Source organism: Carcharhinus amblyrhynchos, chromosome 1, assembly GCF_965287045.1.
Source record: "Carcharhinus amblyrhynchos chromosome 1, sCarAmb.v2.hapA, whole genome shotgun sequence".
NCBI classification, from domain to species: Eukaryota; Metazoa; Chordata; class Chondrichthyes; order Carcharhiniformes; family Carcharhinidae; genus Carcharhinus; species Carcharhinus amblyrhynchos.
The window spans coordinates 114,059,414-114,078,407 of NC_137324.1; the positions used below are offsets into that span (position 1 = coordinate 114,059,414).

The 18,994-nt window shown below is 42.1% G+C and overlaps 1 protein-coding gene across 2 annotated transcripts in view; it reads right to left on the bottom strand.

Moving 5' to 3' along the window:
• The window catches only part of fras1 (Fraser extracellular matrix complex subunit 1), a 473,019-nt gene that overhangs the window by 226,847 nt on the left and 227,178 nt on the right, over positions 1-18,994 (bottom strand). For both annotated transcript variants that reach the window (XM_080191292.1, XM_080191285.1), the window contains exons 15-17: positions 15,151-15,294; positions 11,900-12,040; positions 5,002-5,139 (exon numbers count right to left, since the gene is read on the bottom strand). In XM_080191292.1, coding sequence (XP_080047418.1) covers positions 5,002-5,139; positions 11,900-12,040; positions 15,151-15,294 — 423 coding nt within the window. The remainder of the gene's footprint in view (positions 1-5,001; positions 5,140-11,899; positions 12,041-15,150; positions 15,295-18,994) is intronic.

Here is an 18,994-nt window from a genome sequence, read left to right on the forward strand (position 1 = left end):
AAGATTCAACACTTTGTGCAAGACCCGGCACTGGAGGTGTTGCCTCCTTCAAACTGGATTTGTGTGTCCATCTCTGCTGCCTGTGGAGAGTCTGCAGAGAAGACAGCTGTGGTGCTGCTCCTTGACCTTTACCAAAGGTCCAAGGTAGGGCTGCATAAATTTTTCCCACACTACAGTGAAGGCTGACAGCAGGGAAGTGCAGATCAAAATAGACAAAGTCCAAGATAGGAGAAATGGCTTTCTATAAGTTCAAAATCACTGCTGAAATGTGAAAGAATATTTACAGAGCAGGTCTTTTGAGCACAAGCCTTTCATTCAGGCAAGGAGGCAGCTCAACAGTTTCATTCTTTAAAGTAGTCCAGCCTTTCAATTTCACAAAGTAAAGAATCCACATTGTGCCCTGACCTTGTTGATCCTGCCAAGTTTTACACAGCTTAGGAAACCTGTGCAGACATGTTAAAGCTGGAATGGTAGGTTAGAGTCTGCATTATATGACTCTTTATATATTAAAATTAGAATCAATAGGGTTTCCTACATACATCACTTCTTACAAAAATAGGAGTGAACAAGATCACGTTGGATATCTGAAATGCCAACATATTCTGGGGATTGTACATCTGGCCCACATCCAAACCTGCCCCAGCTGCCAGTTAAAATTCAGCCCATATTCCTGGTTCAGACTCTGAATGCCTTACTGAGGAATCCTAAATTGAGGCCACTGATTACAGAATTGCATCTTGTAAAGGAAAATGATATCAGTTGGAAATGAACGTTAGCTGACTCATATCTCATTAGTATTCCTTTAACTAAAGCTGCCGTGCTTTAAAAATATATTATACATGATTCTAAAAAAATCCAATTTGAATATTTGCATGCTATGAAATCATGCTCCTAATAAAACCAGTTGCTAAGATATTGAAGTGCTTCAAGGTTAATGCAGTACAAGGCTACCACTTATTAATCCGGTGGAAGATAGTGCTGTACAACTAATCAGAGATGAAAACTTGTATTGCAGAATTCAAACCAAGAAACACTATGTAAGTCACCTTTCATAATCACCTTCAAAAAATTACAATGAAATACCCCACATTGAGTTCAAATCTCAGTTTCTGTGAATTAAGCTATTTCATTCTAATATTTCAAGCCATTGCAATGGAACACTGCAGCCTTAGCTGCCATATATTAAACTTGTAACTGCATTGGGCATCCAATAATTTTTTTAATTCTTCCATGGGGTATGAACATCTCTAGCAAGGCCAGCATTTTTTGCTCACCCATAAAACTGCCTTTAAGTGGAGATGAGCCATCTTCCTGAACTACTGCAGTCCATCTGTGTAGGTACACCAACTATAGGGAAATGGTGGCATTGTTTTAATGTCACTGGACTAGTAATCTAGATGTCAAGACTAATACTCTGCGGACAGAGGTTCAAATCCCACCATAGCGGCTTATTCAATTAATAATATCTGGATTTGACAGCTAGTCTTTTGAATTGTGACCAGTAAACTATCATAGTTCTTTAACGTCTAATATCCTGATGGGAAAGAAATCTGCCATCTTTACCCAATCTGGCCTACATGTGACTCCAGTTCCACAGCAATGCAGTTGATTTATAATTACCCTCCAAAATGGCCCAGAAAGCCACTTCATTCAAGGGAAATTAAGGATGGGCAACAAAAGCTGGCCTTGCCAATAATGCCCACAATCGATGAAAGAATAAGAAGATTTTGATCTGGTGAAGGAAGTGCAATATAGTTCCAAGTCAGGATTGTGTCCAGCTTGGAAAGAAACATGCAGCTGCTGGTGTTCCCATGCACCTGCTGCCTTTGTCTTTCTAAATGGGAGAGGTCATGGGTTTTTAAGGATTGGTGTGTTGCTGCAGTATATTTTCTTTTGCAGTGTGTGGGTGGCATGGTGGCACAGCAGTTAGCACTGCTGTTTCACACCGCCAGGGACCCGGGTTCAATTCTCAGCTGGGTCACTGTTGGAATCTGCACGGGTTTCCTTTGGAGGCTCTGATTTCCTCCCAGAGTCCGAAAGATGTGCTGATTAGGTGATTTGCCATGCTAAATTCTCCCTCCATGTACCTGAACAGGTGCAATTGCTGCCACAGTGCATCAGTGGTGGAGGAAGTGAATAGCTACTTCTCAATTGTGCCTTGCAGATGGCGGTGGTCTTTGGGGAGCCAGGACAGGAGTTGCTCTCTACAGAATTTCCAGCTTCTGACCTGTTCCTTTAGCCACAGTATCTATATAAAGTTAATTTATTGGTCACAAGAAGGCTTACATTGACACTACAATGAAGTTGCGGTGAAAATCCCTTAGTCCCCACACTCCGGCGCCTGTTCAGGTACACTGAGGGAAATTTAACATGGCCAGTGACCTAAACAGCACGTCTTTCACACAGTGAAAGGAAACTAGATCACCAAGAGGAAATCCACAGTTAAATCTTTGGTCAATGGTAACCCCTAAGATGTTGATGGTGGGAGAATTCAGCAGTGGCAATGCTGATGAATGTCATGGGGAGATGGTTGGCTTCTCTGTTATGTTGCGTGAATGTTACTATCATATTGTGATCAGCCCTACCTACAGAGGACTGCCAGAACACTCAGTATGCTTTTTTTTTGACTCTCAGTCATTTTCTGTAACATTTGGCACATGCTGTTTTTTACTTCAAGGAATTGTGCTTGTAAGTAACACAGCATGAAGTGTTCATTTTTACAACTGAAGCTGGATTGGTCTATGATGCAGCTCACTGCAAAATGGTTTTGACATCAGTTTCAATTGAAATCCCTCAGATGATAGCACCATTATGATAATGGCTGTTTCAGTCCACGCACATGAATTACTGGAGTAAATTAAGCAGCCAACCAGATTGATAGGTAGAAAAGCTTGTAGCACACAATCACAACCAGAGAGGAGAGCAATCATATATTTTAGAATCCCTACAATGCAGGAGGCCATTCTGCCCATCGAGCCTGCTCCCACAACAATCCTACTCAGGCCCTATCCCTGTAATCTCACAGATTTACCCTATTGATCCCCCTGACCTAATCTGCACATCTTTGGACTGTGGGAGGAACATAAGAACATAAGAAATAGGAGCAGGAGTAGGCCATCTAGCCCTTCGAGCCTGCCCCACCATTCAATAAGATCATGGCTGATCTGTCGTGGCTCAGTTCCACATTCACGCCCTCTCCCCATAACCCTTAATCCCCTCTCTTATCAAAAACCCATCAACCCGCGTCTTAAAAATATTTAGCGAGGTAGCCTCCACCACTTCAACGGGCAGAGAATTCCAGAGATTCACCACCCTTTGAGTGAAGAAGTTCTTCCTCAACTCCGTTCTAAACCGTCCCCCCTTTATCTTGAGGCTGTGCCCCCTAGTCCTACTGTCCTTTCTGAGTGGGAAGAGTCTCTCCACCTCTATCCTATACATCCCATTCATCATCTTATATGTCTCAATGAGATCTCCCCTCATTCTTCTAAACTCTAACGAGTACAAGCTTAGTTTATTCAGCCTCTCCTCATAGCTCAACCCCCTCAACTCCGGCATCAGCCTAGTAAACCTCCTCTGCACTCCCTCCAAGGCCAAAATATCCTTGCGTAAGTACGGCGCCCAAAACTGCACGCAGTACTCCAGCTGCGGCCTCACCAATGCCCTATACAGCTGCAGCAAGACCTCCCTACTTTTATATTCAATCCCCCTCGCTATGAAGGCCAGCATCCCATTCACCTTCCTGACCACCTGCTGCGCCTGCAAGCTGGGTTTTTGCGACTCATGCACAAGGACCCTGAGGTCCCTCTGCACCGTCGCCTGCTGCAGTTTTTCGCCACGTAAGTAATAATCCTTCCTACCATTATTCCTACCAAAGTGGACCACCTCACACTTGCCAACATTAAATTCCATTTGCCAATTCCTGGCCCATTCGCCCAGCCTATCTAGATCCTTCTGTAGACTCTCCACACCCTCCGCGCAATTTGCCGTTCCACCAATCTTGGTGTCATCAGCAAATTTCGACACCACACACTTGGTTCCCTCCTCCAGATCATCTATATAAATGGTAAATAGCTGAGGCCCCAGCACCGACCCCTGGGGCACTCCACTAGTCACCATCCGCCAATCCGAATAACACCCATTGACCCCCACTCTCTGCCTCCTATTTGACAACCAATCCTCTATCCACGCTAACACCCTACCCCCAACTCCATGTCCCCTGACCTTCTGCAATAACCTCTTGTGAGGAAACCGGAGCTCCTGGAGGAAATGCACACAGAAATGAAAAGAATGTGCAAACTTCACACAGTCATCCGAGGCTGAAATTGAACTGGGTCCCTAGCATTGTGAGGCAGCAACACTATGCTACTGTGTCACCCTACAGAGGAGGGAAAGATCACAAGATGGGGATGATCACGGCTGGGATTAAGGGGTCAGGGCAGAGTTGTGGTTGTGGGAGAGACTGTAATGGGTGAGAGTTGGTGATTGCAGTCATAGTTAGCTTATTATGGACAGGGAAGTATGTAAACTTGTTGGACCTAGTGAAAATGGTCTTTTTCTCCTGAACCACAAGTGGCGCACCCACTTTATTCATCTAGCCCTTCTTGATGTGTCAACATAACTGACGCTTGGGAACCTGGTCCAAAGTAAAAAGCCTACAAAAATAGATGCATGCAAACTTCTTGATTAGGGGCAGACACCCTTACTTGCCTCCATTAAATCCAGATGCAAACGCATTGGGGTCAGGTTTGAAACTTACTTGTTACTTGGGTTCAACCCATCTGTCATTGGAAGTTAAAATTACCCAAATTAAGTCAACAATAATTTTTTTTAGAATCTTTAGCAATATTGAGCAATAAGCTGGGATGCCAACTAAATCTATAATATACAAAAATTCTGACGAATGATGGTATTAACTGCTTTTGTAATTGTACAACTTAAGCCTCTCCTGTCAAAGAGTAAGAATGCGTCAGACTATATTTCACAATTGTGTTTACGACATACCTTGGCATGTTCCATTCTCAGAGTAAAATCCATCTGGGCAGGCTATGAGACATTGACCTTTGTGCAAGGAAAAGTGGTTGGAACAGGAAACACAATATACAGAAGAGCCAGTGCAGGTTGCACATGAAGCATGGCAGGCTGAAACAAAGCAACAGACAACCTTAAATACATAAAGAGGATTGACATGAGGAAGTAATAGATTATAGTTTTCAATTATCAAGCTACATAAGAATATACAATTCATCAGCACAAGTGTACAATTAAAGAAGCCTTCAGCCCAGCATTTTAAAAGAGCTATCTAATTAGTTCCACTTACTGAGCTTTGCCCACAGCACTGTAAAGTCCTCCTTTCCAAATAAACCTGCTGTTTATTGTTACAACAAGGCTCATTTTTTGTAAAAATAACTATGTGAATCTATGGCATTAGTACGTGACAACCCCTAGCTGGCTGCACATTTGGCTGAAAGCGTTAAATCTGAAGTACATCAAAGGAGGATGGAGCAACATGTGGCTGTTCTCAGTTCATGAGTAAATAGTCGCATATGTCCTTGACCTATCCCAGCAGGTTGACTTGTTGGCTTTCCAAAACTGCAAATTAACACTATATTTATATAACATTATATAAAAGCTATATAACGCTTGTGTATGCCGTGAACAAATTTAAGGGTACTGATGAAGGTCAATCTGCTTCAACAACATAATTTACCAGCACTGGTCATTTCTGTGCTACTTGCCCTGCTAAAATCACCCCACCCTTTAGAGCAGCGACCTCCAAACTCTGATCCGGATGCGGCCCAGATTTGGCCTGCGGGCCATAGTTTGGAGGCCCCTGCTTTGTGGCAATTTCTTATAAGGTTATTTGTAACTAAGTGAGAAGGACTCAAGCCTTTTTTGAAGAGCCTAAGCCTCTGGATTCTATTTCTGATGTGGACATCAATGGCACTGCCAAAATCTACTGGCCAACTTTAACTGTCCTAACAACGTGCTGAACTATTATAACCATAGCTGCCTGTTTGGCATGTCAGTAGCAATCTGATACAGTGCCACTGTACCTTTCCAATCAACAGAGTATAGTTCAGGATCAACCATGTTCTCTCTTGTATTGCGTGAATGTTACTATCATACTGTGAACAGCCCTACCGACAGAGGACAGCCAGAACACTCAACATGCTTTTTTTTGACTCTTAGTCATTTTCTGTAACGTTTGATCTGTCTAACAATCTGATACAGTGCCACTGTACCTTTCCAATCAACAGAGTAGAGTTCAGAATCAACCATGTTGGACGCGATTTACAGATAGTGCAAACATTAGAAAAGCACTTTCCTTTTACGGCAGTCCAATAGCTTCACATCACTGTTTCAATTTCAATTTTGCATTCTATGATTTTTGAAACCAAATTCAAATTTTCAGATTGTCATCTTGGAGCTTGAACTCAATCCCGTAAAATAACCACTGAACCATCATAATAAGCATTAATGATATCTGTGCTGATTAATCACAAAGAGCAATGTAGATGAATGGGTGAAGTTATGTGCCAGCTGTGACAATCAGAACACCTGTCCTAAGGTCTCCAGGTGTGGTCCATGAAACAAAGAGTTCTGCAATATTTTTTAAAATCCCCAGATAGAGCCTCCAAGGGTGTTTTTCTTCCAATGTCACCTGGCATGTTACGGATAAAGATTTAGAATAGGACGGTGATAGTAAATTATACCTTGCCCCTCTTTCAGGACAGAAAGGTTTGATTAACGTTTCATGTATACATATACTGGAGCTGAAGTACATCTCCTGGGTAGAATCATGTACCCCCACAGCACCCATTCCCTTCATAGAATCATAAAAGGATTACAGAAAGGAAAGAAGCTGTTTGGCCCATCATAACTGTACCAGCTCTCTGCAAGAGCAACATGAGGTCAAAAGTCTTATGAAAGCTTTACAAGTATGATCCCACCACCCTTTCCCCCCACCCCAGATTCACAATGCTCTACAATTTATTATTAAATCAGAATTTCCCCTAGGAGACATTCCTTTTTGTTTGCCTTCTGGTCCTGCAAAACATTCCCAAACATAAGAAATGCATTCATAAAGCACCTTTAATGTAGCAAAAATGTTCCAAGATACTTCCAACAAATGTTGAGACTGCGTGACATAAAGACAAGTGGCGAAAAGCTTGGCCAAAGAGGTAGGCTGGAATTCTTTAAAATTAATTTAATTTTTACTTGTACTGTTCTTAACATTTATTTCCACTTTTTTAGTTTTCTTCTCTGAACACAGCTGAAAATTTTGTCCAAATTTCTAACAATCCATAACACTTGACATTTACAATATTTGAGGGTGACTACAAGTAATCAAGACTAACTTACTGAGCAACATTCTTCCTTTCTGTGGGAGATCTACCTTACTTCTTTTTGTCAGCTTTAGTATATTAAATTCAATGATTGAAGGAAACACAGTTTGGAGCTAGGATTACAAAGTAGGGCACGGATTTTCAGAGCTGCACTTCCTTTGATCATTACTCGCGACTGAGAATAAGATAAGCAATTACTTAGGTGTCACTGGCAAAGGTTAGTATTTATTCCCATCCTAATACAACTGAGTGGTTTACTTGTCCATTTTAGATGGCAATTAAGAGCCAATTACATTGCTGTGGAACGGGAGTCACAAATATACCATATCACGTAAGCAGATCTCATTTTCTAAAGGACCTGAGTGAACCAATTTTTTATAGCAATACTGTATTTTCATGATCAACATTATTGATACTAGCTTTTTATCCCAGATTTACTAATTAAATGAATATTAATTCCCCAGCTGTAATGATTAGAATTCATGGGCTGAATTTAACCAGCCTGCAGGGAACATACTGGAAGATGGAGTAGGCCCATAAAATGGTGAGGGAAAATGGGGATAGGAAGCCATCCCTAATAGGGATGGTCACCCTGGCTGCAGTCAATTAAGTGGCTGACCCTGACAAGCTGCAGAACTGGGTACCACAAGCTGCCAAAGTGGGGTCACCACTCTGCTTTAAGGGCTTTTTGAAGGATTTCCATTGCACAAGAAAATTCAGCTTCGTGTCTCTGGATCATTAGCCCAGGCACGTAGATTCCTAGTCCATTAACAAAATCACTATGTTTCCATCGCCACTTCTGATATTCCATTAGTGTGAATGTTACACATTGGATATGGTAAGGAGGATCCTCCTTGCACTAATGCAGATGTTCCACCTTTTGCTGAATAAAATACAGATGTGAGTGATACATAATAGGATTAATATGCAGGCTTGCACTGAAACATGTGAATATTTGAAAAAAATAATTTAAATTTCTAAAGGTAATCTATAATAATATTATATTTCCTGTTAATGCTGCTTGCCTTTCATATTTCGTTCACTATTTTTAGTCATCATACAATATAGTATATGTTTGGAACTAACAAAGTTGTACATAAAAAAAATCACAATCTCCATTCCTGAATCACCAATACCATCTTTCTCTTTGGCAACTGTTCAAGGATAAACCAGAATATTCACAATATTGCCGTTGTACTGTACTCTGAGATGTAATTTCAACTATAGATCTGCACCATCATTAAGAGCATCTATTTCCATCACTGCAACATTGCCCAACTACACTCCCACCTCAGTTCAATTGTTGCTGAACCCCAGATCCATGCTTTCACCACCTCTACTCTTTGCTTTCACCTTTCCACTCACCTGATGAAGGGGCAAACCCCAAAAGCTTGTGGGTTTACTATCAAATAAACTGGTTGGACTTTAACCTGGTGTTGAGACTTCTTACTGTGTTCACCACCTCTAGCCATGACTATGCCAACACACTCCTAGCAAATCTCCCATGTTCTAGCCTACATGGACTTATCATCCAAACCTCTGTTGCCTGTGTCCTTACTCACACCGAGGTAGGATTTTCTGGCCCCACCCATCACCAGGATCTTCTTGTCCATCAAATGTCAGAGGACTTTTGGCTGGCCCATTATATCGCCTAAAGTGCATCCGCCACACCATGGCTGGAAAACCCGGCCCAAGTTCCATTCCCTCATGATCCCTGTGTCTTCTAACATACGTTTGCTTCCAATTAAATGGTACTCAATAACATTTGCATCCTTATTTTGAAATCTCTTGATGGTCTTGCTAAACCTCTCCTAGTTGTACAATTTCCACTAGCTCTGCACTCCTTCAAATTTGACTTCTTAAGTACCCCTAATTTTAATCATCCCACTACTACCGACAATGACTTCAGTTGCCAGGGTACGAAACTCTGGTATTCTCTTTGAAAACTCTCCACTTTTCTCCTTCAAGATTCTCCTTAAACACTGCCTCCTTGTTAGCTCTACGCTATCATGTGGCTAGTGTGGTACCTGTGCAGCACCTTAGGATTACTGACTACAATAAAAGTGCTGCAGAAAAGCAAATTGTCGTCCCTATGGCTGAGGATTAATCTTGCAACTCCTACCATGCCACAGTGGAGCATGTGAAAGCATGGTCCAAATGCATGCTTTTATTTTGAAGTCTTTGCTAGCAAATTGCCAAATGAAGCTTTTGAACTGCGCATTGAGCTCAGAATCCAGGAACAGGCAAGAGGCCAACTCAGATGTACCTCTTCAGCAGCCAGTCAGGAACATATCCAAAGAAAGGTCATCCAAGTGGCACCTTTCTTGCTGGTTGAATTAACATGATGGGAATATTTTCTCTATGGGAAGGCATATGCCTGCATTTTCTATGTAGTGTTTCTGGGGGAAGAAGGTAACTGTTTATTACCTTTTACCAGCTGCACTCCGTGAAACCACAGTTTTCCACAGATAGTGAATTGTTTCTGTTTACATTTAACATGAGAACCCAGAAGTGTTCCTTACCAGATATTTAACTGACTTTCTTTAAAGGCAAAACGTGATATTAAATGGTGGGTAGCTATTACATACATATCAGACTCATGGGAAAATAATTCTTCAAATCTCTATCAGGTAATCAAGGATCAGGAAGTGGGTGGAAAAAGGGAGTTAAGGCTGATCAGCCATGATTGTGTTGAATACCAGAGGCGGCTTGGGGGTCACATGGTCGACTCCTAATCTTATTTCTTACATTCTATATTTCATTTTTGTATTTCTGATATGAATACCTACTTTAAGAACCCAGTTTTAGTTAAACCAGCTCTTAACTCAATATTGTCTTTAGAAGTGCTATGATGAGTTGGTGCATTCATACAGGGAGGAGAAAGAATTTTATGAACTGCGCCAACCAATTCTCTATGAGGTGTAGGAGTTGTTGTTACAGTGACGAGTCTGAAACAGGACAGACAAATGGAGCAGAGAGTGAATCCTTCACAGGAGGAGGAGGTAAGCTTTCCAAGAAGGCCCTACTCCCATCTTTATCTCAGCCAGAAGCATGTCTCAATTTTAACAAGACAGTAGTCACTGAACTATTTCACCTTCTTCCAGAAAGTCCTGCAGTTACAGACCAGTTGAGGATGATGCAACAAATAGTTGTCAAGATGACTATGATCTTCAAATTCAACACTTCAGGATTATTCCAAGTTGAATCAGGCAAAAATGGGAACATCTCCTACCGCATTGTACATTGCTGCAATAGAAGGGTTACAGAGGTCCTGTACACAAGTAAAGACCACTTAATCTTTCTCCCCCTAACAGAGAGATGGAGGATGAAAGGGTACAGAGCTTTGACAGGATAGTGGGATTCCACAGAGTGCAGGAAGTCATCGACTGCATGCATATTGCACTGTAGGTGCCTCATGTCAATGGAGAGAGGCACAGGAAGAGGAAAAGGATTCCACTCGTTTTATGTGCAGTTTGTGCGCGACCATGCACAAACCATAACATCAATAAATGTCTGATAAGCTAGCAGCAGTACTTGGGTTTCAGTAAGATGATGGCCCCTCCTTTATCTGCTGGTTTGATGACAATGCTAAGCTAGCACTGATGATAAGCTAGCAGCTTATCTTGACAGAGTCTACCATTCCCCTGTCTTCAGGCCTCCTGGAAGATCTAGACGGTGGTTGCATGGTGTTATGATCCCAGTTGGTTTTATAACTGGGCAGGAAGATCCCAGAATGGAACCCTGGCTCAAAAGACTGTAACATTTACTTTTTTTTAATAAACGTAGAGAAGTAGAGTCACAGGACTGCTAATTAGGTTTAAAAAGAAAAAAAGTATTAAAACACAAAAGATTGAATTATGCTACAATATTTCTTTACCCCCCTCCCTTAGCTTAACAAATACACACAGATTTTAAGATTGCCTTTCTCATCCAAATAGCATACTAACAAGGATTAGCGAGCTTTATTGGTGTTGGATTGGTAGCAGATGGCTTGTCAGTTGTCAGACAGGGATGGTTTGTATTGCAAGGGGAAGAGGAAACATAAATACCTCAGTGGATTGAAGTATGATATCCATCTCAAGACAGCCTCCCACACTGAAAATAGTGGATTACATTCTACAAGAACAACCCCTGTACTTTGTCTCTCACACTTCAGTACATACTTCTCCAATGTTAGAGGAAACCATTCACCAGTCCAATTAATTCTGATTATACCATATAAAGGTTACAGAAGAAATTATGATCCATCAACAGCTATCAGATGTTAAGAAAGCCAGTGGACAATAAATGTTTCTCCTTTGAACATTTTCCAGGACTCAAATTAACTTATATCAAATTCCTCTTGCACTATTTTCTGCTTTGACATTATAAAGTATATTGAATCCCATCATTGTATTGCATGCAAGATAAATATAAATGAGCACAATCAAGCAGTATGCTAAGCTGATCTTGCACAGTATCTTCATGGGAATAGTACAAATATCTCAAATAAGTTATATATTTTTTTGTTGAAATGTGGGTCCACTCACTCACTAGTCAGCATTCGTTCTTACCTGCACATCTATTTGCCACATCTTTGTAATACCCCTCAGGGCAATGTAAGGCACACTTTCCATTGTGCATAACTCTTCCTTCAGGACAGGTCAGGCAATTTGGGTTGTCATGGTAGCAAGTCAGACAAGATGAGTCACATGCTACACAAGAAGGGGGGGAAAAAAAAGAAATCAAGCAAAATCTAACAGATTAAACTGCTCTCTAAATAAATGGCTCAAGCCAATTAGCTGAACCATTCATGTATATAGTTAATAGGCTTAAGTTATGTTTTTAGTGCCTCAAGCAATTTCTCTACTTATAGAAACTTCAGTTAGATCTTAGGACTGTTCCCACTTGTATTTTGCAAAGTGTTTAGGTACTCTGAAAATTCAGCATAGATAAACAGTGGCTAAAATAAAATATTGCACAGGTGCAAGTGACCACTGGTACATGAAGGGTTAGTTCAGCATTTAAGTGCACAAGGCATAAAATGATATTTGAGAAGATAAACCATGATATTAGTTTAGTTGTTATCTTTATCTCGAGAAAGCTTTTAAAACTCTAAGTTGCAAATTATTAGACTGAAGAAGTTTGTCACCACTTTCTGCCATTTATTTCTAGAGTATTATTTCTTCACTTTTACTGATTTTTTTAGATTCCTCATGGTTACTGGATCCCTGCTTTCCCATTATCCCGTGGATTTTTTTCCATTTCCGACTGTGAAGGCAAATACAAAGTATTTTTATTTAATGCCCCTGCCATTTCCTTATTCCCCATTATTTCATCTGCCTTTGCTTCTGGTGGTCCATGTTTACTTTCACTGCTCTCTTCCTGTTTATATATGAATAGAAACTGTTTTTATGTCTCTTGCTAGATTACTCTTTGATTTTCTTTTACCTTTCCCCTTTCCTTTTCAAATTCATGATGCTCCCTTGCTGAATTCTAAAATACTCGCAAAGCTCAGGCCAATTACTCTTTTGACATCTTCTTTGATCTCATACTATCTCTAACTTCCTTTATTAGCCACAGTTAGACCACTTTTTGTGGGGTTTTGTAACTTTAAGTTATTTATTCTTCATCATCTTGAGTTCTCTGCCGGAAGAAAGGTACTTGGCAATTATTCACCTAGCCAGACTAAATTGCCATGAATTTTTACTACAGTTCAAGCAAAGAGACAGCATCCCCCCCCCCTCCCCCTCCCCCCCACTGAGTCTACCTCATCTGGAAGAGGGATTGAATCCCATGCTGCTGGTGGGTCACATGCTAGCTGAGCTAACGGCAATCTCTCCCTCCCCCACAAAGGGTTTTATGGGTTGCTGCAAATTCAATTTTACAGTAACTACCCCTGGAAAGAGAAACACAGTTAACATTTCAGGTCGGTGACATTTCATTGTGAAAGGTCATCGACCTGAAACATTGGGGGCAACTGTCCGACTTCGCCGCACCTGGTGCGGATCGCAATCCCAAAAAATTACACGTAGGCCAAAAACGAATTTCATATCTAGCACCAAACGATTTGCAATCACCCTGGTCCCTTTCTACTGGTGCAAACCAGATCAAGCCCAGAAAGGGCATTAGGCAGATTAACATATTTAAAGTAGTATTTAGATATGCATAGCCTGTTTGACTTCAGATTCTTCTAGATCCCAGGATTTTCTGACCCTTGGATGCAACACGATCCCAGTGAGAATCATTGGTGGAGACCAGGTGCGATAGTTATGCAGGGGACGCAGAGGCCATTGAAGCCTTGGGGGTGGTCAGAGATATGGCTAGGCAGTGCCCACCTGGCAAACTGGCAATGCCAGTTGGGTACTGCCAGTGTGCCAGGAGTCGTGCCTCAGCGGAGCTTATGATAGGGGAGTCATGAAAGGGTGAGGCTTGAAGGGGGGTTGTGAAGGGGGATCGTGAAGGGGGATCGTGAAGGAGGATCATGTCTTGGTTCATGAATGGAGGCCCGTTGGGAGGGCCCTGATGCTACTGATCCCTGTTGGGGAGAGGGTGGGGAAATATACTCCTATGAAGGGCGGGGGGAGGGACGATGGTTGTGGATGTTAAAGTCAATGGGGGGGTGGGAGGGGGTCTCCCAGTACACCCAAGAGATTGGGACACCTTTTCAAAACGGCACCTGAGCACTTTGCAGCCTGTCTCGTGTTTAGGCCCTGTCCCTCCAAGAACCAGCAGTTCATCTACTAATACATTTACCAGGCTATAGCCACCACTTTATTTACCAAACTGCTTTGACTAACATTGACCTGGGTTTAATGCAGCTTGCCACCACAGGAATCATGGTAACTGGGCCCATTTAATTGCAGGAGAAACTGTATTACAGTCATCTGGCAGTGGAAAAACTTCTCATGATTGGAGCAGGAATGGGCCCGTGGGGGAAAGTCACCTGTCCATAACATGAATGTCATTTTTGAATCAATTGACACAAATTATCCCTGAACCCACTGGAATTGAATGGTGACTCAGGGAGGAAGTGCAGGTGGCTCAGCTTCCATGTGCTTCTAGAAGGTTGCCGGCCTTGGGACCCTCTCCCTGTGACCTTTATTTCATCCTCACTCACCTACGGCCTGGGGGATCCATCATTGACCCAGAGCCTCTGGTGGATACATTGCGGGTAGCAGACACCACTCCCAGAGTTGCAGCCTGCAATGGTGAGTGGCCAGCCTCTGATTAGCTGGCAGCTCTCGGCAGCTGGGATTTTCACTCCCAGGATCTGTATCTTGGGTAAGGTCTGATACTGGCTAATTACTTAATTCTGTCAGGCCACCCCTTCAGAAGCAAAGTACATTTCCCACAGTTTTCCAAATCAGTGGGCTGAACCTGAGGCAGTTCCATAAAATTTTGCCCTTCATCTGTGTGTGTGGAGTTTGCACATTCTCCTCGTGTCTGCGTGGGTTTCCTCCGGGTGCTCCGGTTTCCTCCCACAGTCCAAAAATGTGCAGGTTAGGTTGATTGGCCATACTAAAATTGCCCCTTGGTGTCCTGGGATGTGTAAGTTAAAGGGGTTAGCAGGTAAACATGTAGGGGTATAGGGGATAGGGCCTGGGTGGGATTGTGGTTGGTGCAGACTCGATGGGCAAAAGGGCCTGTTTCTGCACTGCAGGGTTCTATGTTCTATGTTCATCACTAGTGGGTAAATATATATAAATGAGCAGCATATGCCCATATATGAAACTACAACTGACAATGAAAGCTTTCAAACTCAGGAGATGGTTACAGGCAAAAACAAAAGAATCACTGTAAGTCTTTAAAAGAATTGGCTTACCATGGCAATGTCCATCTTTTACGAAATATCCAGGCCCACAGTTAGCAACACAGGCGCCGTCTTTGAGCAGATATGATTGATCCCTGCAGTTAACACAATCAGTCTCTGAAGGGCCACGACACATCAGGCAGGATTCATGGCAAGCTGAAAGAAACATTTTAAAGTGACCATTCAATCTATGTTGTGAATCATGCTGTTCTTCAACTTACCTTGAAATTTTTATCATCAGTCAAACATGACTATTCCAATTGAGGCTCTTGGAAATGTTATCCGAAGCTATTCATTGTCTCATCAGTACTGACCATATATTACCCAGATGTATATAAAAGCCTTGTGGCTTTAAACAAACAAAATAAACTCTGTACAAAGGGATAAAAATAAAACAATTTACACTATTTAGTCTTTTACTCAAACATTCAGAATTAACATGCGGCACATGTGAATTGACAGGCAAACTGCAGTTATACACAATACTACAGATTAAATAGTAGATGTGACCAAGCCAGAGCCCATCAATTTACCAACAAACCACCCAGTTGATAGTGACCACAATGAGTCACAAAATCTTGCTAAAATGCTGTCTCCCTCGCAAGGGATTTCACCTCCTCATTTACGAAGATCCAGCCTCTGAATTCTCTCAAAACCCACTCCAACTCTGACTGCCTCAATGACTGCTCACTTCCTGGTGGTTCAGTGTCTTTTCCTGAGAATATATTCCACAGGATTCAGAAAGCTGCATTCCTGTCTCCAATTACTGGCATAATTCCACTTCTTTCATAAACTGCTAGATTCTCTAAGATGCCACTGCACCTGGCTTTCTGGAAACCTCAGTTTCCTAATTGTACCAAGATACAAATGGCTCCCAGGGCTTCTTTTGAGCCTTAACCCTCTTCAGCACGGAACTGGTGACCTTCCTCTACCTTCTCAAGCCTTCAGAACTTCTCCCAAGCCCTAACTGTACCAAAAAGCTCCCTGGGCTTTTCTGATCGCCTGCACCCTGCAGCTTGATAACAGCAGCACCTTGTCACAGGAGCCTTTCCCCTGCTGCACAACACTCATCACACTCTCAGCAAACACATGGATAAACTGAAACCAGCGAATCTTCTTAAGTTTGATCCAACTTCATGACAACATAATGTGTTCACGGAACGCTTTAGGTCCAACTCCCAAAAGAAAACATGTCTTTTCAGACATTTCAGATATCACATCTCCAGCTCTCCAGCTGAGTAAGCCCTCCTGCTGATTTAGAGACTTATCTTTCTAGCTGCTAACCTTTTAAGCCAATTTGGCCCCAACCTTCTGACTGTAATAGACTCAAACTGCTTTAATTGCCTTTATTCTGTTTTCTACAGTTAAGATTTCAATATTTCCAGAACCAAATATTGCCTCTAAAATATTAACATCAACTATGAACTAGAAACACATCACAAAAGGATCATGCACCTCTTCAGAAGGAATCTTCATATTGGTGTTGGGGGCGGTCCACCCATCAGGTTTGCACCGACTCTCCAAAACAGCATCTTACTCAGGCCCAGCCCACTACCCTATCCATGTAATGCTATGCATTTACTATGATTAATCCACCTAACCTACACATCTTTGGATACCATGGGGCAATTCAGCATGGCCAATCCACCTAACCTGCACATCTCTGTACTGTGGTAGGAAAACAGAGCACCCAGAGGAAACCCATGCCGATGTGGGGAGAAAATATGTAAACTCCACACATACAGAGACCCAAGGCCGGAATCAAACCCGGGTTCTAGCACTGAGGCAGCAGTTCTAACCATGGTGCTACCGTAACACCCTTAAATTTCACCAGCTGTTGCGGCAGGATTTGAACCTTTGTCCCCCAGCGCATTCATCTGGGCCTTTATTTTACTAGTCTTCTGACCTTACCACGATGCCACTATTTCCCCTGTCAGGAGTCTTCCACTCAAATGTTATCTGGCAACAAGAATCCCCCAGCTGCGTGGAATAGATGGGTGTGCACTTGTACAGGTGTCTACCAGTCCATACAACAAAGACACCCTCAAATTTGAGAATGTCAACACTGATGGGTTGGTTCTGAATTAATTGCCAGCATTCTATTTTAATAGTTTTCAGCGATACTTTGGCAAGGAAATTAGTACATAGTAGCTGGAAGAAACCCCCTGGGTTTAATTACTTTTGCCAGCAAATGTTCCTTGGGCTTTATTGAAGCTCATGGCATCTACATCAGCTGGTTTAGATTTGGTTGCACCAATTAGACGCACTTTGTATGGAATTCATAACGTAGCGCCCAACATTGCACAACACGAGGAGGGATGCAAAGAGACAAGTAGTCTGCCGCCTGCTAAGTGGAATAGCTCTTAAAACAGGATGAAAACCAATCCACCCTTTGACAGCACTGGAGTTCTAGATGGGAATTTATTAAATGTGAAGCTCAAAATAATAAAGCTGGTTCTCTGAGCAAACATTAATAGCTATGAAAACTCAGTCAAAGGAATGTAATGGTAAGTTCTCTAAGTTCATTTTTTAAGAACAAGGACACTTAGATTTACAGCATTAATATTAAATTTAAAAAGTAAACTCGCACCTTAAATTTGATGAATGAAACATAGTAGGGGCCAAAATGCAGACACAAACCCAAATCCTCAAATGTACTGTAGGTACATGAAGCATTGTATCACAACAGTAGCAAAAATGAAAATTTGCCCTTAACACTGTCACTTAAGAAAGTAAACTGCAGGGAATATATTCCAAATCATTATATAAAAATGCCTTTTTAATCTACCTTATTTGCACTGAATAACTATTTACCGAGTGTTCGCCTATCAACAGCATTGCCACACTTTACTGTGACCATGTTAACTTTGCCCTGCATTGGTGCCATAAACATGGCTATCAACACGGTCTCTTCTCTGGTTCCCTTTTACATTCCATTGTTAAACTGCCCTGCCCAGTGTGAGACAAAGCTGTACAGATCAGGAAGATCCAAGGGTCACACTTATTTCTGTGCTAATTTATTTTAATGGAAAATGGCAACACGCTGTTCTTAATGTCATCAGTGCCTCAAGATTACAGGGGTGAAACAGATACATGCACTTTTCTACACTTGCTTAGAGCTCATGATCCCAGTAGAGCTTCAAACGAGGACCATTTTGTGCTCTGTTAGACTTGGAGTGAGGACTGTTTTGTGCTCTACTGTTCTTCCCCCATAATTGAGTGATCTTCACTATTTCTGCTTTCAAAGAACAAAGAACAGTACAGCACAGGAACAGGCCCTTCGGCCCGATAAGCCAGTGCCGATCATGATGCCCTAACTAAACTAAAAACCTTCTGCTCTTATTCAGTCCATATTTCTTTATTCCTTCCCTATTCACGTACACATCCAGATGCCTCTGAAACGTTGCTAATGTGTCTGCTTCTACCACCTCCTCTAACGGCACATCCCAGGTACCTACCATTCTCTATAAAAAACTTCCCCCAACATCTCCCTTAATCTTCCCCCTCTCACCTTTAAACTATGCCCCTTGTAATTGACACTTCAACCCAAGAAAAAGGCCTCTGACTATCCACACTGTCTATGTCTCTCATAATTTTGTAGACCTCTATCGGGCCTCCCCACAGCCTCTGTCTTTCCAGTGAAAACAATCCTAGTTTGTTCAACCTCTCCTTATAGCCAACACCCTTGAGACAAGGCAATATCCTGATGAACTTTTTTTGCACTGTATCAAAAGCTTCCACATCCTGACCAGGACTGCACACAATACTCCATACGCGGCCTAATCAAAGTTTTACATAGCTGCAACATGATTCCCCAATTCTTGTACTCAATGCCGTGGCTGACGAAGGCAAGCAT